We start from the raw sequence: 24873 nt of genomic DNA on the forward strand, positions 1-24873 counted from the left end.
TACAGTGGCAGTGACATAATGTAAGAAGGGAATGGAGGCAGCAGGAAGAGACAGACTGAGACTTATATTTTGAAAGGAACAGGGTTCTTCACAGGGACAGCAATAGAAATCTTGGGGCCCGGCACTCATGATTTTGGGTTCCCCCATCCCTCCTCGGTAGGTACAGGCTGGTCGGCCATTGGCACATCCGCCCTATGTGTCTTCAACTTTATATTCCAATCTCTCCAGCCTCATCCTCGCCAGTGTCTCTCAAGCCTCATCAGCACCATTCCTACCGTGTCTCCCCAGCACTATCTCTGCCATGTCTTCCCAGCACAATCCCTGTGTATCCAGCCTCATATCCCCTAGTGTCTCTCAACTCACCCTCATTGTGTCCCTCAGCCTCATCCTCTGTGTCCCTCAGCCGCACCCCGTGTTCCTTAGCCTCACCGCCCATGTCTATCAGCCTCACCCTCCCTGTGACTCTCAGCCTCATCCCCATCCTGTGTCTCTCAGCATCATCCCTTGTGTTTCACAGCCCCATCATCTGTGTATCTCCAGCACATCCCCCTCTGTCTCACCAGCCCTGTGTCTCTGCATTTTCAGCTCCCCACAACCCCTGCCCCATGGCTCAACACCTCTAGCCTACACATCGCGGCTCTGTGATCCAGAGGCGCAACGTCATGATGTCACATGCACTGCAATGGCAATATAAAACAAACTTTATTGCTCCGATCGCTGGGCTCCCTTTTTCTGCCTATGTCCTGCTAAATACTGCAGTGGCACAGGCAAGGTGGGGCACATCATGAACTGAGGGGGTACGGGCCTTTAAAAATCTTGGGGTTCATTACAAGTGCCCCCCTTGTACCCCCCTGTCGCCAGGCCTGGTTCCTCAGCAGACCTCTGACCTGCATTATACCATGTATAAGATTTGGCAGTTTCTGGAAACATAATGTATAACAAACTAAAGCCTTAACATCTTTTATCTTCTTGCAGAGGACTGAAAGAAGTCACTGACCTATCAAGATTTCGTATGTTAAAATATTTATGGCTTAACCATAACAAGGTAATAAAACAGTAAATAAGAAAAAATGTGGATATTAGTAGTTGAGTGATTTAATTTTTTTTTTTTTTAATGAAAACTGTTTATTAAAAGCATCACAGGGAAAATTAACACTTCAACATAAAGGCTGGTGGGACAAATGCAGGAAATATATATATACAGACATTCCTCACCTAACGACCGAGTTCTGTTCCTACGACTCAGTGGTTAAACGAATCGGTCGTTAAGCGAGGACGTATAGTGGCCGGGAAGCAGCAGGACTCAGGCTGAGGGTGACACGTGCCTGTGTGTGCCCCACCTCCTTCGAGAGCGCGCTGCATCCCCGTCTGGAGGCAATGTACCCTGTGTGTCCCGTGCCCCAGCCACGACCCCCTCTAGGACAGAGTCTGTCTTTTTCACGACCTCAGTGCTGTGAGGCAGTAATGCTAACCATTACACCGTCTGTACCATCTATGTATCTATCTCATATCTATCTATCTCTCTCTCTATCCATATCTATCTCTAATCTCTCTCATATCTATCTCTCTATCTGTCTTATAGAATTTGAACACCAAGCCTCATATACCATATTCACATACCTCCCAACTGGCTCGCATTCAGCGGGACAGTCCAGTTTTTCTGGGATTGTCCCACCCGCGGGCCGCAGTGTCCCACGGTGGGGGGGGAAGTTAGGGGGAGCACAAACCGCTGCTCTGCATAGCAGAGGGCAAGAGGCGGCAGCATAGATGCCGTGCGCATGCGTACTAGTGCAGGGAGATCCTGGGGGCTGACCAGCATCTCAGAGAGTGCTGGGCACGCCCCCATAGTGACGTCAGTGGGGTTGCAGTGAGGCTCCACCCCTTGATGGTAAGCCACACCCACCTTTTCCGGCACACAAAACATTCCTGATGGCTACTCTTAAAAGTTGGTAGGTATGTATTCATACACTTAACTCATGAGCTATCAGTAATAGTGGGTGGGATTTATCAAAGCTTAGGGAGAAATAAAGTGGCGAGAGAGAAATTCTCAACCAGTGTGATTTGTGTGTACCTTTCCAATAATAGGAACGTTCTGTCTGTGTGTTTCACTTTGGCGCAAAGTCATCTACCTTTCTGTTTTCTGCTTTTCAGATATCAAGGATCCGTTTTCTAGGCAATAATTTCCGGCTGTCGGAGCTGTACCTGAACAACAATGAGCTCTGTGATATAACGGGTACAGTGTCATGCATTGTGTTCTACATGCTCTCCCTGTACTTGTTTACAATGCACCGGTTTGCTTTATTCTGCAATTCACTGGACAGTTTATGTAAGCTATGTTATTTTACTATAACTACACAGTATATGGCACAGTTATGTGGCCACAATAATTATTCCAGAGCCCGGATGGTAGGTTGTCTGAAAGCGGTTTTTCTGCCATAATCTCTCATGGTGCTCTCGACTGTGTCTTATAGTAATGGCTTTCTGTAAGATGACCCAAGGTGGCTGCACAAATTAAGGTATTTATCTGTGTTCAGTAGTTATAAAATAGTTCATCCCAAATAAAATGTAGTAGTATATACTGGAAATAACATTGAAGGCAACTCAAGCAAAAAGAGACATTTTTCTTGGGTGCATAGATCAATCTTTCCGACATTTCACAACAACTTTCCTTAGGAAGAGAAGTGTGCCGGAGTATTTCCTGGCCTTTCTTCACAAGTGGCAAAAACCATATTTGACGTTGTGAAACAGTACAATATTTACAGCCACACAGAGTATTTTAGCATAGCTATGCTATGTGTCCATATGTAAGTGACTTGGAAGGGGTTATACCTGGGCTGATGTTAGCCCAACTGTTACAAGTTTGCTGATCTACAAGTTATATCAAGAATACTTTTGTTATGGCCAACCGGCTCACCCGCTAGCCCACAGCAAGCACTCGAAGACGATGAACCTTTTACTGGCTTAAGGTGCGTACAGACGGTACGATATCTATGAACGATTACTATATCGTTGAACGATATATCGTTCATTTCTACTTCAGGGTCCATAGGGTATCCACAGGATACCTTGGGGTATAGGTGTGACGTCAGTCGCAGGGCACCAAAGAGTTAAGCTTTCAGCCTCCCAGGATGCACTAGGTCCCCCTCCTATACCCCGCCCCCAGGCCAAGGCACCTCAGTTTAGTTTGGTGCCCGGCCGGAGTCGGGTGCACCTGTTGGAGTGGGGGCTAGAAGAGCCCCTGAAGCTTTTTCTTCATGCAGCTGTGGCTGCACATCTGGATGAACAGCATGGACAGTCAGTCCTGACGTCCATGCTGTCTTCCCTACACCCCGCCGGTACCAGAACGCCGGTACTGATCCGGGGATGCTGGTGGGCGTCTGGGGTCACAGCTAGCGGTGACCCCAGATGCTCCGGACCATGGCCGGATTCAAGGGGGACAGAGGTAAGCAGCGGGGTCCCGCGGTGGGTCCCCGCTGATCACATGGTCCTAAGTCCCCAGGCAGGGGGCTCCCTGGGGACTGGCTGCAGCGTGGAGCCAGGCGACCAACCTGCGCTTCCACTACCCCCTGGGACAGCGGACCGCAGCAGAGCGGTAGCGCTGCGGCGTCCCAGGGGTTAAATGCATGCCAGGGGAGCGCGCCTTCCCTGTCTCACAGCCGGCGCCTCCCCCGCTGCACACAGCCCTCTCTGCACTGTGCTGACTGGTCCTGTGTCAGCGCTCCTCCCCCAGGCCAGCTTCTCTCTGCTCCTCGGCGGCCATCTTCTCTGCAACACATGGTGAACGCTGCTGGAAGTCTGGAAGGAAGCATCGTGGTCTGGGTCCCCCCGCATACCTCTCCTCCGCTGTGGCTCAGGTCTGTGTATGCAGCGCTGTGTCCTACCAGGCCCTGTGTCTGTGTAGTTGAGTGATCAGCGCTGTTAGTGCAGGAATTGTTATTTCTCTGCATTGTATGTGACTGTGCTAGCGCTGCCTGTAACTATTCTTCACTAAACTGTCAGCTTTATTACTGTCCCTGTTCTTTCTGCTAAAGCCCTTGCGGTGCGGTGCTGCAGGGTGGTCTCTCGCCTATTTTTTTTTTTTTTTTAAATATCTTTTTATTGAACAGCAATAAAACAGTTATACATTGCACAATCCAAGAATTAGAGAAAATAAAATTGTCTGATAAACGACTAGTCTGTTTCTTGGAACAAACAATATACAAACTACTGTTAATCTTTTCAAACTTTTTTTGGAAAATAGTACAAATATAGATTGAAATTATGTCAAAGTACAAAGAAACAAAGTACTTGAATATAATATAATGTAGAAAATTACAAAATTACAAATACTGTATAAAAAAATCAATATAGTACACCGTATAGAAATGCAAGTAAATATACAATCAATGTCACTCAAACTATGCAACTTATAGAGCCAGTGTAAGCAGCAATTGAATTCTGAGTTAACCAATTATCACATCAACTTCGGTATATCAGTCAATCGTTGCGTCAATATAATCTACATCAATGCAGAATTATATTAGAAAAAAGGGGGGGAGAGTTAGAATAAAATGATAAAAGAAACAGAAGAAGAAAGAAAGGTGAAATAGAAATAGAGGGGGAATCACTGACAGAAGGTGAGAGATACCTTGTCTGGGGGGATTCACAGAGAGCTACATATAAATAGCACAAATAGGGGCATTTTAAGTGATATTTCTTAGCATAAACCATTCCGTGTGATCAAAGACTTTCCATATGTTATTCTGAATCTGGACCGGTAAACATTGTATGTATGGTTCCCATTTTTTGGAAAAAATCCGTACCCCTCTTTCGATGTTAAAGATAGCCATACGTCTCTCCGCATAAATTACCTCCAGCAGCGCAGTTTTCCATTCCATTAGTGTAGGTGCTGATTTTGAGATCCAGTAATTAAGGATAAGTTGTTTAGCTACTGTAACCATGACTCTCAGAGCAGGTTTCCATGGGCCCAAGGAGGACTCAGACTCCCATATTGAAAATTCTGCGAAAATAAGAGCTGCCGCATTTTTGGACAGTTTAAGATGTATCGTATTATTTAGATAACACAAAATTTTATTCCAAAATCTATGGATCTTTCTGCAGTACCAGAGGTTATGCGAGAGAGAGGCATTAGAGCAGTCACATTTCACACAATTTCCCTCCTCCAGTGGCACAAAATGTCTCCGTTGGGCCGGGGACATATATGTACGATTTAAAATTCTAAGATGAATTTCTTGAAGTCTCGCTGACTTAAGGCAGGGTAAAACACAATCCAGATTCGCAACAAATGGCTCCAAGTCACATAATTCGGGTATCTCTGTGTGCCAAGCTTCCGCAACTGGTGCCCAAGCATGTATAGGAATTTCAATCAGGTATTTATATAAATGAGCTATTCTGAATTTGGTTGAGCGACATAAGAGTAGAATGCGACCCATTGTATCTGTGTTAATTGAGATCCATAAAGGATTATCTAAGGATTGAATGAAATGACGTACTTGTAGAAACATAAAAAATTGTGTACGAGGGATGTCATATTTATCCTGTAATTGTACAAAGGAGAGCAAATTGCCACCCGGATCAAATACATCTTTGATGGACATGATTCCCTTTTGATTCCACATTTTAAAAAGAGGAATGTCAAGTGAAGGGGGAAAACAGGGATTACCCCATAAGGGGATGTACGGGGATGAAAAAGGATTTTTCCCCAAATGTGTATTAACCTTCAACCACGTAGTGTAAGTGTCCCAGAATAAAATATTAGAACGAAATATCTTAGGAATGTGTATTTTAGGGGTGTGTAACAAGGCTGCTGGGGCATATGGGTGAAATAATGCTTCCTCCAAGTCAGGATTAGTATAGTGATCGGTATGTAATAACCAATCAGTTATATATCGGAATATGGCAGCTTTTGCAAATGCAGAGATGCTTGGGATGCTCAGTCCTCCATTTTTTTTCAATAGGTAAGCTCGGGAACGCGGCATTCTGGGTTTCTTGTACTGCCAAATGAATTTAAAAAAGATCTGCGTAAACTTCAGTACATCCACTCTTGTTAAAGTAATGGGTAAAGTTTGTAAAAGATAGGCTAGTTTCGGGAACACCACACTCTTTATTACAGTTACTCGTCCGAGTAGAGAGAGTTTAAGATCTTTCCAATTCTGGAGTTGGGAGTTTAATCTATTTAGCAATGGAGAGAAATTAAAAGCATATAGAGAGGATAATTGAGCTGGTATAAATATACCTAAGTATTTTAATTTATGTGTTGCAATTGTGAAAAGAGAGGCTATGTGGGGATGTGTAGCTAAAAAAGTAGCTGCATCAATAGGGAGCAACTCAGATTTACTCACATTGATGCGATAACCTGCAAATGATCCAAATGTGGTAATTAGATCCAGAAGTGTAGGGATGGATCGTAGGGGGTCAGATATAAAAAGCATCATATCGTCTGCAAATAAAGACAATTTACATGTTTGGTTTCTGATAGTAATACCCTTTACCTCCGTTTCCTGTCTTATTGCTATTGCCAATGGTTCTAGCGCAATTGCAAACAAAAGTGGAGAAAGCGGGCAACCCTGTCTCGTCCCTCTCTGTGTACAGAATACAGGTGATAAATATCTATTAGTGAAAATCTGAGAAAGGGGAGAAGTATATAAGGATCGTATGATCTCAACAAAAAGGGTGGGCATACCAAACCGACGCAGAGATTCAAACAGGTGATCCCAGGTTACCAGATCAAACGCTTTTTCTGCGTCTAAAGACAACAAGAACCTGGGATCACCCGTCTCGCCCATATGCAGAGACTGCAGCACCGTAAGGACTTTCCTAATGTTTGTGACAGAATTTCTGCCACAAATAAACCCGGTTTGGTCCGGGTGTATGATAGACGGGAGAATCAACTTCAACCGCTCTGCTAAAATTTTTGTCAATAATTTATAGTCTACGTTAAGTAGAGAAATGGGTCTATATGATGAAGGCAAAAGGGGGTCTCTGCCTGACTTCGGCAGAACTTTTATAATGGCCGAATTAAAATAGTGAGGAATTATTTTACTATCCATTATGGAGTTAAATACATTAGTTAAAGTCTCTGTGATTTGGGGACGTAATATTTTGAAAAACTCCCCACTCAGACCATCTGGGCCTGGGGCCTTGAACGTCTTGAGAGATTTAACAGCCTGATCTACCTCTTCATGTGTAATTTTGCCAATCAATATATCAGCCTGTGCAGATGAAATCTGTGGCAGGGTGTGTGATTCCCAAAAAGCCTCCTTTTTAGTGATATCTATTGGGTCTTGGGAATAGAGGTTTTGGTAGTAACGGAAAAAGATATTCGCGATATCTTTGCCATTGAATTGTATGGCAGAGCTTTCATCTTTGAGAGCTGCAATATTATTATGTGGCTTGGTACCTCTCAGCATGTTTGATAGGAGTCGGCTAGGTTTGTTGCCGTATCGAAAGAAATGTAATTTACCTGAGTATACATATTTATCATCCATTTGAGTGAGGATTTGATCAAAGTGTAACCTGCATTCACCATATGCGGCTCTAGTCACCGGTGAGGATGAAGCTCTTAGAGCTTGAAATGCGGATGTTAAGGCCGTCTGTGCAGATCTATAAGTGGCGTCCTGTTCAGCCTTATATTTTGTCATAAAGGAGATAATTTCCCCCCTAATCACCGCCTTAGCAGTTTGCCAATATAAACCTGGGTTATCTTTATGTATTTGGTTGTTCATTTCGTAATTGGCCCAAGCAGACTCTAGCATTGACTTAAATTTAAGGGATGAGGCTAATTTTGCCGGAAATCGCCATTGGGAGTATGAACCCAAAAGGAATTTCCCCTGTACATCCACCCACACCGGCGCATGATCCGAAATAGCTATAGTTTCAATCGATGTATCGATAATCATTGGGGATATTGAGTTAGATAAGTAAAAATAATCAAGCCTAGAAAAGGCGTTATGAGTGGCTGAGTAGTACGTGTATTCCAGATCAGTGGGGTGTCTCATTCTCCACACATCTAATAAATTCAATTCTTTGGCTATATAATTTAAACCTATTTTTGGTTGTTTGGGGGAGGAATGAGAGAAAGTTTTCCTATCTAAGGTTGGGGAAGCGACCAGATTGAAATCACCCCCTAATATAATCTTAGAATCTGCAAAAGAATATAATTTGTTAATCAATCCTAAGAAAAAAGATTTATCATATATATATTGGGACCATAGACATTACACAAACAATATCTAGTGCCGTCTAGCGTGACATCCATAAGAATGTATCGGCCCTCTTGGTCCACATCAGAGGAGTGAATATCGAATTGAATACCCTTGCGTATTAGGATTACCACTCCACGTGATTTAGAACCAAATGATGATGACACCAGTACCTGGTGGTGCAGTGTGTTTAGCTTGGCGTGTTCTGTGGGAGTTAAATGAGTCTCCTGTAAATAAGTGATATCGGATTTAAGCTTATTAAGATATGTCAATATGCGCTTTCTTTTCACTGGTGAGTGAATCCCCCTGACATTCCAGGTGCAAAACCTAAGGTGGGAATGCATCACAAGGTGTGGAAATTAGGTAATGCAAATAGTAAAAAAATGTAGTATAAATGTTAATATACTCCCCATAATACCGGTTGGTGTTAGGTAGGTTCATAATAATATGAATGTCGGCTCTAGTATAAGTCATAAATAAGCTATGAAGGGCATGAGCTTCGTGATTCATACAGTATAAAGAAACAAATAAACAAATGGACATAGACATAAAAAGAAAATAAAGAAAGACGCTGATATGCATAGATTGCGAATCAAATGCAAACATATAACCAAAACTATAGTCATTGATCTCAGCCTATTGAAAAGGAAAAAAAATAAAAGACAATAGTCTTAATAATAACTATAAAGCAACGTCACAAGTATATATGTAATTATAATCCTAAATCAGACTATAAACATATTTTTGAAGAAAAGGGTAAAACCTGGTAAAGGCATCAAAATAGGTATGGGACATCTTCCCGTAATCAATCATTATGGTCCATCGTGGAGGGGTCCGAGGACTCTATTACTTCGTTAAGGAAAGCCTGGGCGTCAGCAACTTCTGTGAAATCTTTAGGGCCTTGAGATGAGAAAATGCGAAGTCTAGCTGGGAATAAGAGCGCGAAGCGAGTCCCTGATTGGATGAGCTGAGAGCAGACAGGGGACATGTTTCTGCGTGCTCTGGCAACCTCCGCGGAGTAGTCCTGGAACAAGAGGATACGTTGGCCATCCCACTGAAGAGGGCCCTTCTGTCGAGCAGTTGACCATATCAGATCCTTGTGACGAAAATTTAAGCACTTGAAGATAACAGCTCTAGGGCGTGAGATGTTAGAATCGCGAAAAGGACCTAATCTATGTGCTCGTTCTATCTCAAAGTTATTCAGTTCAGCCGAGATGCCGAGTAGCTCAGGGAGATCGGTTTGAAGAAATTTAGTGAGATCGTTGCCTTTAATCGTTTCCTTAAGACCCAGAAGTCGCAGGTTGTTGCGTCTGGACCTATTTTCCAGATCGTCTACCTTGGATAGTAATTGTTGTTGTGTGGTCGACATGGTAGCAACTTGTTGTTTTAGTTCCGAAAGTTCATGAAAGTTGACTCCGATCCTGTTTTCATTTTCACGCACTTGTTGTGAGACAGAGGACATTTGCGTCTTAATATCCGCCAGTGCCCCCATGAATTTATCCGCTTGGTTTTGCAGTAGTGGTTCCACTGTTTCTTTAATGGCTCTAACTATCTCTGCATATGAGAGAGGAGCAGGAACCGGGCCCATTGTGTTATGGGTAGTAGCGGGTTCGGAACTATGTGTGTGTGGCATGTTTTCCACAGGGTCTGTAGGTTGATCTGTACGTTTGCTACTACCCCTGGCTCGATTTGCCTTGGGGGTGGGCTGTGGAGCCATGAACTTATCCATGTAGAGATTGGTCTTAATTTTCACCAGGTTATGATAATACTGAGGAGTGTGTTGCTTAGAAATGGCTGTGATCACAGACAGGAGATCCTTTACATTTCAAATAATTGTGAAGTAACTTGAAAAATAGGGCTGGAGCACCATCTGGTGGTAGAAGCTGGCACTGTAACTATTCCCCAGAGTAAAGGATATGTACATAAATATTGCCAAATTTATCATCAGCTATAGCTGGGGATTCAAAAGAAGTATAGAGTTGCAAGACTTCTGTTTATGAGCAGCTGTACGTTCTCCAGTATAGGGCTTTAACTGGTAACACACAGTACCTTGTCTCCTGTATATGCAGTGTCTGCAAAATGGCGCCGTCTGTAAAAGGACCTTGAAAGGAGCCAGCGTCTGCCTTCTGCAATTATGATATGCGGTCGCGGGGACCCGTCCAGCGGCGTCCCCGTGTGTTCCCCTTGCTGCTCGCACCCACCAGCTGACTGTCTGTGAGCCAGCGTCGCGGGGTTTGGCAGTGGATCAGGCGCGATGCAGGAGCCGGGAGGCGAGGGCCGGAATCCAGCACCACGCACCGCGTCTGCAGTAGGCCGCGAGGTCCGGCAGCCCGAGTCCGGGAACCAGGATCCCGCTAGGCAATGGGAACACCCGCCTTGGGGGCAGAGATGGCTTGTGGCGGTAGGAGAGCCAAGAAGCACCGCGCACGGCCGGAGGGACTGGATCAGCAGGCTCAGTCGTAACGGAGCCCCGACTCCATGCAGCTTTCCTCCTCGGCTTCCAGGCCACGCCCCCCCGGTCTCTCGCCTATTTAATACTTAATTGGTGAGAGAGGTCACATACGTGGTGCCATCATGTCTGAAAGTGATTTTCCCCTCCGGCTACAGTGTACCACGTGCAAAGTACCGTTAGCGGAGGGGGAGGGTAGCGCGGAGGGCCTTTGCCGGCAGTGTTGTCCATGGCGCGGCCTATTACGGTTACAGCACCGGTACAGGAGCCGCCCTGGGCTTGTTTCGCTAAGGCGTTAACAGCTTTAGTGGGCCAGTTAGCTCCGCAGCCCGCGTTTACTCCGATGGGTTTGTCCCAGCAGTCTGTGGTGTCGTCACCCATGCAGGGGTTCCCACGACAATTGGTGGTACCCCACAGTCTCCCTATTTCCCCGCTCCCGGGTTCTCAGGAGCCAGCGTGGGTTAACTCCCTGACGAGTTCTTTACAGCACTTGTCGGATGTATTGCAAGGGGAGTCTGTGATGCGGCCTCATAAAAGGCCGGTGGCGTCTCTGTCCGCTCCTTATGAGGATGACGAAGGGACGTCTGATGATGGGGAGATTCTGGATCCTTACGATCAGGAACCTTTCCATACTAAGGACGCTGATGCTAAGTCCAAAGTATATATTCCTGGACTTATTCGGGCGGTCCGCACAGCCTTGGTGATTGAGGACGAAGTTCCCCCAGCGGCTAAATCTAAGTATGCCTTTTTCAAAGATGTGAAGGGCGATGCCACAGTCTTTCCTCTTTCGGGTCAGTTGGTGGACCATTTAGAGGAGGCGTGGAAACAACCTGGCAAAAGATACCAGCCGCAGAGACGCCTGGCGGTGGCTTATCCGGATAATTATTTTGCTAAGTGTGAATCCCCTCCACAGGTGGATTCTCACGTGACCCGTCTTGTCCGTAGTGCCACATTGCCGATGCCATCCATGTCCTCCCTTAAGGATGCTACGGACCGCAAGGTAGAAATCTGCCTGAAGTCCGCTTATTCCCTTGCAGGGGGGGCAGCACGGCCGGCTATGGCCATTTGCTGGGTTGCCAGAGCGATGGAGCGCTGGGCGGATTCATTAGAGGCTTCTTTTGAATCCGACTGTCCGGCCGCACAAGCGGAGTTGATTGGCAATCTCCGTGATTCGGCCACCTACATCAACGAGGCGGCTCTAGACATTAGTACTCTGGTGTCTAGAATTTCTTCAGCAGCGGTAGCTGCTCGTCGCACCTTGTGGCTGCGATCCTGGAAGGCGGACGCAGATCCAAGAAAGGTCTGGAAGCGTTGCCGTTTACCGGAGAAGTTCTCTTCGGTCCGGATCTGGATAAGATTGTGGCCACGCTGGCGGCAGCCAAATCTGCTTGTCTCCCGTCGGCCGCTGCTCCTTCTGGTTCTGGACCATCGTCCTTTCGGTCATCTAGGGCCCAGGGCAGGCCCAAACCACAGTCGTTTCCTCGACAGGCTGGCCCTAAGAAATCGGGCAAGCCCCGGAAACAGGCATGGAGTACCAGACGTCCGGCCCCCAAGCCAGATGACAAGCCTGCGGCCTGACGGTCCGGGTCTCCCCTTGGGGGATCCCAGGGTGGGAGGCCGCCTGCTGCAGTTCTCCCGGTGTTGGTCGTTCACTACGACAGACACTTGGGTTCTGGAGGTGGTCTCTCACGGGTACGCCCTCTCCTTCCGGCACAGACCCCCGGCTCGATTCTTCACCACGGGTCTACCATCAGACCGGAACAAGGCTACGGAGCTGCGGAAGGTATTGCACACTATGCTCCAGGCTGGAGTTATAGTGCCTGTTCCATTCTCCCAGAGGGGCCAGGGTTTCTATTCAAATCTATTTTTGGTACAGAAACCCAATGGGTCATATCGTCCGATTCTCAACCTCAAAGCACTCAACAAGTCTTTGCGGGTCCCGAAGTTTCGGATGGAGACCCTACGGTCCATCATTCTGGCGCTGGAACCTGGGGACTACATGGTGTCATTGGACATACAGGACGCTATGGCGGTCATGGCGGCTTCTCTGCGGCTGCAAGGAGTCCGCATGTTGCCGTACTTGGACGACCTGTTATTGGTGGCAGGATCTCCAGAGCTCCTGTTACACCACTTGGACCTGACCATTGCACTGCTGCAACGGCACGGCTGGCTAATTAACTGGCAGAAGTCCACTCTAATCCCGTCTCGGAGGATTCTGCATCTTGGAGCCTTATTGGACTCGGGACAGCAAAGGATCTTCGTGACGGAGGACAAGATCTCTGCTTTACAGTCAAGGGTGCGCAGTTGTCTGCACAGCCGCCGGGTGTCCTTACACTCGGCGATGAGGTTACTGGGCTCCATGGTGTCGGTGTTCGACATGGTGGAATACGCCCAGTTTCACTCTAGACCTCTGCAGCACCTGATCCTGTCCAAGTGGAACGGGCTGCCTCAGTCTCTGAAGTTCCAGACGATTGTGCTCACCCCGGAGGTTCGCCTGTCCCTTGCGTGGTGGTTAAAGATGACCCACCTCAACAAGGGACGTCCGTTCTGGGTTCCAAATTGGGTCCTGTTGACAACGGACGCCAGTCTTCGGGGCTGGGGAGCAGTTTCGGGTCCACACTTGTTCCAGGGCAGGTGGACACCGACAGAAGCGGAGCTTCCAATAAATATCTTGGAACTCCGTGCGGTCTTCAATGCTCTCCTGCAGGCACAGCGGTTTCTCCAGGGTCACCCGGTGCAGGTCCAGTCGGACAATGCTACCACCGTGGCCTACATAAACAGGCAAGGAGGAACTCGCAGTCGGGCGGCTCTCGTAGAGGTCTCTCGGATCCTGGTTTGGGCGGAGCGCAATCTTCCGGCCATATCAGCGGTCTTCATCCCGGGAGTGCTAAATTGGGAGGCGGACTTTCTAAGTCGCCAGGACGTTCATCCAGGGGAATGGTCCCTGCACCCGGACGTTTTTCAACTACTGGTGGACAGGTGGGGTCTTCCAGAAATCGACCTCATGGCGTCCCGGCACAACAACAAGTTGCCGGTGTACGGGTCTCGCACAAGAGACGAAGGGGCGTCTCTGGTGGATGCTCTGTCCGTCCGGTGGACGTTCAGGTTCGCATACCTGTTCCCTCCGGTCTCCCTTCTTCCACGGGTAATCCGGAAATTCAAACAGGAAGGAGGGACGCTCCTGTTGATAGCTCCCGCGTGGCCCAGACGGCACTGGTTCTCAGACCTTCAGGGTCTGTCCGTGGACAGTCCTCTGCGGTTGTCGCTACGACCGGACCTTCTGTCTCAGGGTCCTTGTCTTCACCCGGACCTGACTCGGCTGTCCATGCTGAGGTCCTGGGGGTTTGCCAGCTCTGTGGTGTGTACCATGTTACGAGCTCGGAAACCGTCTTCCGCGAGGATATACCATCGCGTGTGGCATACGTTCTTCCAGTGGTGTCGACCGAGAGGTTATGCACCGCGGGAGTTTCGTCTGTCTCGGATTCTCGCCTTCCTGCAAGCGGGACTAGATCATGGGCTTCGCCTTGCTTCTTTGAAGGTACAGGTTTCGGCCCTATCTGTCTGGTTTCACCGTAGGATTGCTACAATCCCGGATGTGCGCACCTTTATGCAAGGTGTTCTCCGTATTCAGCCGCCCTTTGTTCCACCTGTGGCGCCTTGGGATTTGGCTGTGGTCCTGAGGACTCTCCAAGGACCGCCGTTTGAACCACTGGGCTCAGTGGATATTAAATGGCTAACAGCTAAGACTGTTTTCCTTCTGGCCGTTGCTTCAGCCAGACGTGTTTCTGAGTTAGGGGCTCTTTCTTGTAGACCCCCTTTCTTGGTTTTTTCATGGGAACAGGGCAGTGCTCCGCACTCGGCCCGAGTTTCTCCCCAAAGTTGTTTCCCAGTTTCAGGTTAACGAGGAAATAGTTGTTCCGGCCTTTAACTCACCGGGTCTTTCCGTGGGTGAGGCCTCTTTGGATGTTGTGCGGGCCTTAAGGACTTATGTGGACCGCACTTCTTTGTTTAGGAAGTCGGACGCTTTGTTGTCCTCTATGGCTTCTGTAAAAAGGGTTGGCCTGCTTCAAAGCAAACTTTGGCAGCCTGGATCCGTATGGCTATTTCTGAAGCTTATCTTCATGAAGGCCTACCGGTCCCTCCTTCTCTGAAGGCTCATTCCACTAGGTCTGTGGGTCCTTCGTGGGCAGCTTGACGTGGTGCCTCGGCAGTTCAGATCTGCAAGGCTGCTACGTGGTCTTCTGTCCATACCTTCGTGAGGTATTACAGGTTTGACACCTTCGCCTCTCAGGATGCTTCCTTCGGGCGGCGGATTCTCCTTTCTGCACAGGAGCGTCCCCACCCTTAAAGGATACTGCTTTGGGACATCCCCAAGGTATCCTGTGGATACCCTATGGACCCTGAAGTAGAAAATATGAGATATGGTAAGAACTTACCCTTGTTATCTCTATTTCTACGAAGTCCATAGGGTTCCACAGGACTCCCGCCCTGTCGCACCTGTGCTGCAGATGGGCTTTGCTCTGGTCACCGGTTTTCCGTCTCCCTCTGGTGAGAATGTGATTCTTGTATGTGTCCAGATCTTTGTTCTCTCTCTTCCTTCTCCTCCTCCGGCCTATGGCTTGGTAACTAACTGAGGTGCCTTGGCCTGGGGGCGGGGTATAGGAGGGGGACCTAGTGCATCCTGGGAGGCTGAAAGCTTAACTCTTTGGTGCCCTGCGACTGACGTCACACCTATACCCCAAGGTATCCTGTGGAACCCTATGGACTTCGTAGAAATAGAGATAACAAGGGTAAGTTCTTACCATATCTCATATTTTTTATGCAGTGAATGACCAACGATGCGCATTCCCGCATGAACGATAACGATATCTATGATCGTTCGTACATGCAGGACAATCTGAATGATATCGTCAACTTTGCCTGTTCATAGATGTGGCAGGATGACTTCACTGAAAGATGTCTTTCAAGTCGTTGGTGGTACAGATCGTACCGTGTGTATGCAGCTTTAGAGTGTTTGGTGTCTAACATCACATACAGGCACCAGCGACAGAGAGGAGCCTTCACAGGCAGTGAGAAGCACTTGCCTTTTTCTTATATTTGGTGCCAGATATGGCTCGGCTGATGGTGTAGCACAGTGGTTACCATTGCTGCTTATCAGCACTGAGGCTTTTGGTTAATTTCTAACAAGCAGCCTATCCGTGTGGAGTTTGTATGTTCCCACCCCTCCATGTTTATGTAGGTATCCTCTGGTTTCCTTCCATAATAGAAGGTTAATTGACTTCTGATAAAACTAACCCTAGTGTGTGTATGTAGAAGGGAGCATAGCTAGCAAGGTCCACTGGGGCAGGAAATGACTAAGGCCCTCATTCAGAGCCGTACGCTCTGAGCAGAGCGCACGCTCTGAATGAGGACCGCCCTCCATGAAAATGGAGCGTCCTCCTGGACGCTCGTATAGCTGTGGGTCACCACCCACAGGCTATACGAGCGTGCAGTTTGATGGCCGCGATGGTCGTGACCATCGCGACCATCGAAACTGCGAGCCGGAGCCTGCGGTTGAGGTTTTCAACCGCAAGCTCCGGAGTGATTTTGGCTGTATCAGAGCCAAAATCACTCCCACTGACATCACTAGTGATGTCAGTGGGCCGGCTTCTGGCGGGAGGCGTCCCGCCAACGGTAAATCATCCTGAGACCACTCGTGTGGGGTTGCTTCTCAGCCAAGGGAGTGGGATCACTCACAATTTTGCCTAAGAACACAGCCATGAATAAAGAATGGTACAAAAACATCCTCCAAGAGCAACTTCTCCCAACCATCCATGAACAGTTTGGTGATGAACAATACCTTTTCCAGCATGATTGAGTACCTTGCCATAAGGCAAAAGTGATAACTAAGTGGCTCGGGGAACAAAACATCATCCATGGCCAGGAAACTCCCCAGACCTTAATCCCATTATGAACTTGTGGTCAATTCTCAAGAGGCGGGTGGACACGCAAAAACCCACAAATTCTGACAAACTCCAAGCATTGATTAGGCAAGAATGGGCGGCCATCAGTCAGTATGTGGCCCAGAAGAATTGGCGAATTGCAGAGGTCTTGAAAAAGAAGGGTCAACATTGCAAATATTGACACTTTGCATAAACATAATGTAATTGTCAATAAAAGCCTTTGACACTTATGAAATGCTTGTGATTTTACTTCAGTATACCATAGTAATATCTGACAAAAAGGTCTAAAAACAATGAAGCAGCAAACTTTGTGACAACCAATACTTGTGTCATGCTCAAAACTTTTGGCCATGGCTGTATAGACTATGGCCCTCATTCAGAGCCGTACGCTCTGAGCAGAGCGCACGCTCTGAATGAGGGCCGGGCTCCATGAAAATGGAGCGTCCTCCTGGACGCTCGTATAGCTGTGGGTCACCACCCACAGGCTATACGAGCGTGCATTGTGATGGCCGCGATGGTCGTGACCATCGCGACCATCGAAATTGCGAGCCGGAGCCTGCGGTTGAGGTTTTCAACCGCAAGCTCCGGAGTGATTTTGGCTCTATCAGAGCCAAAATCACTCCCACTGACATCACTAGTGATGTCAGTGGGCCGGCTTTTGACGGGAGGCGTTCCCGTGGGAACGCCCCCGTCAGGGAGGCATGCCCCCGGCACGCCCACCAAAGGGGGCTTGCTGTCAATCAACATTGACAGCACGCCCCCTTTGATCGGACACAACGAGCGAAGGACTTTCCTTCGCTCGTCGCGTCTGGCGCATGCGCACGACGGAGCTCCCTCCGTCGTGCGCATGCTGTCCATAACATCGACCCACTTGCGAGGGGACAGCCGCTCGCGAGTGGGTCTGAATCAGGCCCTATATATGCGAAGAACATCCTTCTGACTACTCTTACATTTATTGATTTCACTCTTTAGTGACCGATAAATGCTTATAATTACTAGTGTTAATCTTTGCATTTTTCTTAATTCCAGGGTCTCTTAAGCATTTAACCTCATTGCACACCCTGATGTTGAATGGCAATCATCTCACAAAGCTGCAAGCGACTGTAAAGGAACTCAAGGGAATGACTAACCTCCGTATTCTAAGTAATAATCGAGCTAATTCACCAGCCTACTCTGTAGTCCTGTATCTCACAAATGTAATAATATTTTGGAGAGTCCCCGAACCTGCCGAGAGCGTCATTTCTACTTATTTCTTAGTGTTCTGGAATCATGTGTACGATTTGAACTCCTTCATCTTCCCCTTGCCCACTCTCTTGGAATGTCCTGGAGACTCCTAAAGCTCAGAGACTTTTCCTCGACTCCTGGGAGAGTAGGCCGCCTTCCTGGATTTGTTGCAAATCACATGATCATGTCCCAGATGGCTTTTATTACAATGCGTTTATTCAAAGTAAGGCCTAACATTCACATTGAGTCGTTGCTTCTGCATTTAGATGTGTTAACGGGATGTAGTTAATAGATCGGCGGACGAGATGCCGCCGGTCTGTTTCACGACAACGAAAGTCCGATGGGGGGGCTTAAGATAGGCATCGATATACAGACGCTTATCTTAATCCCGTCGCAGATGGACGCCGGACCGATCAAGGTAAGTCCGGGCGTCTTAGCACTTAACCGCAAGGGGGGTTAGGTTTAGGCACCCCAGGGAGGGACTTAGGCTCCACCCCGGGAGTCTTAGGGTTAGGCACCACTGAGGAGGGTTGGGGGCGGGGGGAGATGAAAGAGGGGAGGGTTAGGGTATTTACCAGCTTAGTCGGGGTCCTGTCCTGTCGTGCTTCTGGGGTTGGGATTTGAACCGGCGGCTAGTTTAGCCGCCAGTATTTCATACCCATTCCGTTTTAACAATCCCGCTTCTGATTAGTTTTATAATCGGCTTCATGCCTACACACTTAGGGGATCATTTTGTGTCGCACGCAGCAGTGTCCGTGTCTGCATTGCCGGTATTGCTTCTGCCACTTTATGCAAATACAGATACAAGCAGTGGCGTATCTATAATGGGTGCAGTGTGTGCAGGGCACATGGGCCCCCGGGGGCCCTGCACGGCACACCCTGCACCCATATTATTTTAAACTTACCTGTCCGTGGTCCAGCGTCAGGTGTCGGCACTGCTCAGGGGCCATTTTTCCGGTGTTCTGCGCATGTGCAGTAGACGCCGGGCACACTCTAGTGCCCGAAGTCTACTAATGCTCCGGTGGCTGGCCAGCCGAGTCAGTCGGCTGCCAGCCACCGGGGAGAGAGGAGGGGGCCCCGCACGGGGAGTGCACCCGTGCCCCCTCCTCTCTTAAGACACCCCTGGCTACAAGCCCTTCCCTGGTGTACAGCCATGTGTCTGACTGTGCAAGGACTAACATGCCCACTGCTTGGTGCGGATTCTACATCAGAGTATGACCTCCAATGTGAGCGACACTCCCACATCCGCATAGCCACCATCCATTCATCGCCCAATGTATTTTCAAGACATTTCTAAGACCGTGCATCTCAATCGCAACTGCGCCTCTGTGCGCACGGACACTGGACTCATGCGCAGTAGTAATATCACTCAGCCGCACTGACATTGCATGCGATTGAGCATCAGGCCCTTAGTGTCTCTGTGATGTCACTTGTACATGGTGAATAGGCTGATTGAGATATCTGCCTCTTGTAAGTGATTTGAGAACCTTAATAACAAGATGCCATTGCAAAGTGCAGATCTTATATGTACTCTCTACCTATTCCACTGACACCTTTTCTCCCTCTGTACGTGCAGACTTATTTCACAACCCTCTGGAGCAGGACGCCGGTTACCGCCCGTACGTCATACACCATCTCCAGTCAGTACAGATTCTCGATCGCGAGAGTAAGTGCTCCATTAGTCTCTTACGATTTCCAGCTACAATTTGATAGGAAAAGGTTTTTAGCTAGATGTAAATATATTTAAGCAACCAGATGAAACCCACATGAGCCAAAGAAAAAAAAAACAAAGGAATATTCCCTCCAGCACACTCCAGCAATATTGTCAAAAATACTTGAATCCTATATTATAATAGAAATTCCCAGAAGTATTAGTTACATACATTTGCAAATATATGATTAAGCGCAGGGCTAACGTCAAGGCTCCGCTATACCGGCGTCCCTAACATTAAAGGGGTTCAAGGCCGAGGCGCAAGGCACCCCCTAAAGAACCCAGCCAAGGACCATTCCCAGGGCATCATATGAAAAATGGAAGAAAGGTTATAGTGAAGTGTAAAGTATAGATGTGTAAAAGATAATCAATAAGTGTTAATATAATAAGAAAGACTAAAAATTACATAAGTAATAAACAAACAAATAGAAAAGTGAGGAAAAAGTATATGTGTGAATTAAGTGGCGATGCCCTGAAAAAGGCCCAGCCAGAGTAACCCCAGGAGCCCCACACCCAAACGCTCACCCCAAAATAATTATTGCTACCAAATAGTAGCACCCATTCTGGGTCATATAATCACAATTAATGTACTGCATGATAACAGCACATATATAAGCTGAGAGCTGACTCACCGAGGAGGTACCCCAGAAACCTCCAAATGGCACTATAAGGACCAGCACATCCTCCCAATGCTGGCTCCCTTCATGCCTCTCAGAACTACAAATAGAAAGTATAGTGGTCGCTCACATCAGCTTAATGATATTTGCCCAGGTGCTTGTAAAGGTGGGGTTTACACTGAACCAGAGGGAAAAAAAAAAAGGGATATTCCCTCCAGCTCACTGCAGCAAACCCACGAGCCCTGAATGGAAACAGATTTTCTGCCCTCTATTCACACCTCTCTGACATTGCTGAAGTTTTCTGTACTTGGTGACAAAGTGCAGCCGCACATTTTTATTTGGATTTGCACAATTAGAATGCAGAAAATCTGTTGCATCCCCCGTTGCTGGTTTGTGTTGTTTAAACTTGTGTGGCAGCGAATTTACATCTGGCTCTCCGTATTAGCCCAGCGTGACGGTCTTTGTACGACACGGAGGGGATACTCGGGGTGCTTTGTGTAATAACAGCTTTGCCCAAATGCTCTGCAAATCTGTTATCGTTGCACAATCACAGAGAGAAAAAGTAGCTAAAAGAAAAAAGATTACTGAAAGTGGAACGAAGCACAAAAATTTGTCAACCGCTGTTGTAGTCGGTACGTATTTAACACTTTAACAAAGGGCCTGGATTAAGAGATGTACGCTTTCCCCATTGCGCTGTGGCTTTGTATGCAGTGGGCGTGTGAAATTCTGCAAATGCTGCAGGAGGAGTCTTGTGTAAAAAGACACATTCTACCAACTAATGTGATCCTCTGCTGAACCTGGGGACGCAGCACCGGATCACTTGCATGACCATCGGACATCTGAGTAACCCTCAGGTTATTCTGGATGTCCTGTGTAATCACACTGCGGAGTCCAGGAAATCTGCATCAGATGACCCTGGCCTCAGCCCGCCTACAAATTAGGGTTGACACTCCCCCGTTTTGTAAAATGTTGGCTATCCCCACCACCAAACGTCTGCAGCCTGTCCAGCTGCAGATATCAAACCATCGGAGATGTACGTTAACATCGTATTAACGTACATCTTTGAATCAGGTCCAACGTGGCATTGTTTGTCAGTGATCTGAATTGTAGTACTAGTATTATTGGACTGTGATTCACAAATGACAATAAAGTGCAGTCACAATGTATTGAAGGTGATTATATTCATTCTCCCTCTGTAGATGTGAAACAAAAGGAAAAAGAAGATGCGTTCAAGCTCTTTAACCTAGAGAGGACAGCTGTGATGCAGTCACTGGGTTTTGGGAGAAGAACCTACTCTGTTCTCAGTACTAGACGCAGTGCGCAGAGCTCCGCAGCCCGCCATTCATCTAAGCTTTCACGTGAGTCTCTGCGGATGTAGTGAGATGGGTGACAGATATGGTTTGCAACAAGAGCATGTATATTACATACATATATATTATTATACACACGTGCTGCTAATTTGGTGTATTAGGTAGGTACATTATATCAGTACTTTATATGGACCTGTAACCTACACACAGTGGGCCTGATTCACTACGGATTGCAATTGCATATGCAATTGCGATTACGCACACAGTTCAACTGCGATAGTATGCTAATCCATTGCGATTGCGCTATCCCGTCGCAGCACTACACAAGGACACCCACTTTACTTAGCACACATCCGTAATGTTTAGCAAGACTACGAAACCATCGTTACAATAGAGTACCATCGCAGCCTCACACACACTTACACCAGGTCTGACCTTACTTAGGAATTGCTAACTTGATCGCACGCTACGAGTCCTCAGACTGTGTACGGCATCACAGTGGCTAATTTATGCACGCCTCCTGCAACTGCGTCCGAATGCATTGGGACGCCTGCGTTTTGCAGACCATCACCCCCCATCACCTCCCACAAACGTCACTTCCTGTCAATCACTCTGCGATGGGTCTGCGTAGTCACACCCGATCGCAGCGGCCAGTTCGTGCACTGCGTTGCATGCGCAGAATGAAACAATAGCCCGATTGTATGCGTAATCGCAGTTGCGAACAGTAGTGAATCGGGCCCCATGTTAACAGCCTTTTTTGTACCTATTGATTCAATAATTGAGGCACTAAAGACAACTTTGTGCCTCATACCTCAGTGAGGTCACTAGTCCAAAGTACATTTGTAAAATAAATATGAGTCATCTCACAAATTGGCTGTGTTCACTGTGTATACCAGTCTAGTCCATTGTAAATGAATGAAAAGTATCACTTGTATTACATCTAGCACTGTTTTAAGGGGTACTTCCATAAATGAAATCTAAAAAAAAAAAAAAAAAAAGTTACATGCATCCTAAAGATTTTTATTTTATACTTCATTTAAGGATAAAAATGGGGTGTATGGTATACAGTACATTAACAGAGAAGAAATATGGGCACTCTCTGATTTATCCATATTATACATGGTACCAGCTGCATAGCAATATTAATGCCATACATCGGTCTGTGGAAAAATGAGGAACCCGTGACGATGGGCTGCAAGCTTTAAGGTTTTGGATCAAAATATGAACAAATTGCTCACACTTATATTTGCTAAATACAAACATATTAACACTAGTGGTAAATAATGCCGACCGCAATGATCTATTTTACATTCATGTACATTATAGATATTTACAATCATTAGGGGGTGCATGACAAAGAAAGGTAGAGAAAGCGAGATGGGTTTGTGTAAAAATGTTGAATTATTTTGTTTGCCCATTTCAGTAACACCCATTACTAATAGGGGCATACAATTCAGCCTACAGCTATGCGATCTCCATACATTAGTAGTAGGATGGGTCACACTGAAGAACTCAGTGAGTTTCATGATGCCACAGTCTTAGGATACCACCTTTTCAACCAGCCAGTTTGGCAAATGTCTAGTCCGCTAGCCTATCCATGGTCAACTGTAAGTGCCGTGGAATCGTCTAGGAGCAATAACGGCTCAGCCGCAAAGCTATAGGATACACAAGCTCACATAACAAGACTACTAAGTGTTATAGTGTGTGGCACTTATAAATAGTGTGTCCTCAGGTGCAGCACTCACTATCAGGTTCCATACTACGCTGGAAGCAACGCTAGCACAAGAGCTGTTCATTGGGACTTTCATGGATCGGTTTTCCATGGACGAGAAGCCACACACCAGCCTCGGATCTCTTGGCCTGATTCAGAATTGTACGTTATCGTCATCGCAACTGTGTTCCTGTACACAGCTGTGCGGCCAAATATGCAAATGTCTCAGCCGCTGGGGTTTGCATAGAGACGCCCACTGGCCGCATCGCAAATACAAGCAACTGCATAAAAAATAGGCAGTTCGGTCGCAGATGCTTCGATTAACAGACTCCTGAGTAGCCCTATGGTCATGCAGGATGGGCGTGGGAACTGAGACGTCGGGGACATATTCCGCGCGTACGGGATCGCAGATGCGTTTTTAGCAGAACATCCCTGTAGCCTCCCCCAAATGATCCCAGACTCTCAATCACACTGCGAATAAAGACTCGCAGCGTGCGACTGCAGTAATGTACCTGGAGAGGCATGTGCAGTGCTACTCAGATACACGCACAGCGGCAAAGAAAAAATGGCTCCATTTGTGTAAACATCGGCATAGCGTACAACTCTCAGTCAGACCCTCTGTGTGGTACGCTAAACATCGGTACCAGTATAAAATCGGCACTCAGAGCGGCTAATCACACGTCATCATTTGGCAGTCTGATGGACAATACTGGGTTCTGCGTGCCAGGAGATGGGTTCTACGTGCCAGGAGATGCTTCCCGCAAACTGTAAAGCCGGATGGAGGAGGAGGAATAATGGTCTGGTGCTGTTTTTCATGGTTTGACCTGGGCCCATTAGTTCCAGTGAAGGGAAATGTAAAGTATACAATGACTATTTAGAGAATTGTGTACTTAAGCTTGGCCATGCACTAGACTAGGCCTGGCCAACCTGCTGTTGTGAAACTACAAGTCCCAGCATGCCCTGCTACAGTTTTGCTATTAGAGAATGCTAAAACTGTTGCAGGGCATGCTGGGACTTGTAGTTTCACAACAGCTGGAGAGCCACAGGTTGGCCAGGCCTGTACTAGACCAACTTACATCCAACTAGTTAGTTGGTCGGAATGAAAATCTGGTAAAGTATGGAAGCAAATCAAAATAATTTGCTCCCATACCCTGGAAAGCGGACAAAAAGTCATTTAAATAAAACATTTAACCAGCTTGTATGAACGACCATTTTAGTCTGTTTTCTGGCGTTTAGGAGCAAATTGCTGATTATCATTTGTTCCCATTACCATACCAGATTTTCATTCCAACCAGCCAACTAGTTGGATGAAAGTTGGTCTAGTGTATGGCCATGCTTTACAGCACACCTTGCTGAGTGGAGTGTGGAAGGTGACTGGCCTGCACAGAGCCCTGACCTCAACTACATCATCCAACACCTTTGGGTTGAGTTCAAAAGCAGACTGCAGTCCAGGTCTCATTACCCAGCACTAATAATCTTGTGGCCAAATGGATTTGAATCCCCTCCTCCAATTTTCCAAAATCTAGTGGAAAGCCTTCCCAGTACAGCAGGAATAGTCCAGCTGCTGTAGAACTACACATTACAGCTTGCCCTGCCAATGATTTGCTATTATGGCATGCTAAAATTGGAATCATGCTGGGATGTGTAGTTCCACCATAGCTGGAGGACCGCACACATTGAATACCCCTACCCCTGTGGAGGTTGATAT

General features: G+C 47.2%; 1 protein-coding gene across 1 annotated transcript in view; it reads left to right on the plus strand.

Moving 5' to 3' along the window:
- Positions 1–24873, plus strand: part of LRRC72 (leucine rich repeat containing 72) — a 35367-nt gene that overhangs the window by 7868 nt on the left and 2626 nt on the right. The window contains exons 3-7 of the mRNA XM_088453102.1: positions 976–1045; positions 2152–2233; positions 17622–17735; positions 19393–19482; positions 21344–21502. Of these exons, the coding sequence (XP_088309228.1) occupies positions 976–1045; positions 2152–2233; positions 17622–17735; positions 19393–19482; positions 21344–21502 (515 nt within the window). The remainder of the gene's footprint in view (positions 1–975; positions 1046–2151; positions 2234–17621; positions 17736–19392; positions 19483–21343; positions 21503–24873) is intronic.

This window comes from Taudactylus pleione, unplaced genomic scaffold, assembly GCF_031769625.1.
Source record: "Taudactylus pleione unplaced genomic scaffold, aTauple2 ptg000571l, whole genome shotgun sequence".
In the NCBI taxonomy this organism is placed as follows: Eukaryota; Metazoa; Chordata; class Amphibia; order Anura; family Myobatrachidae; genus Taudactylus; species Taudactylus pleione.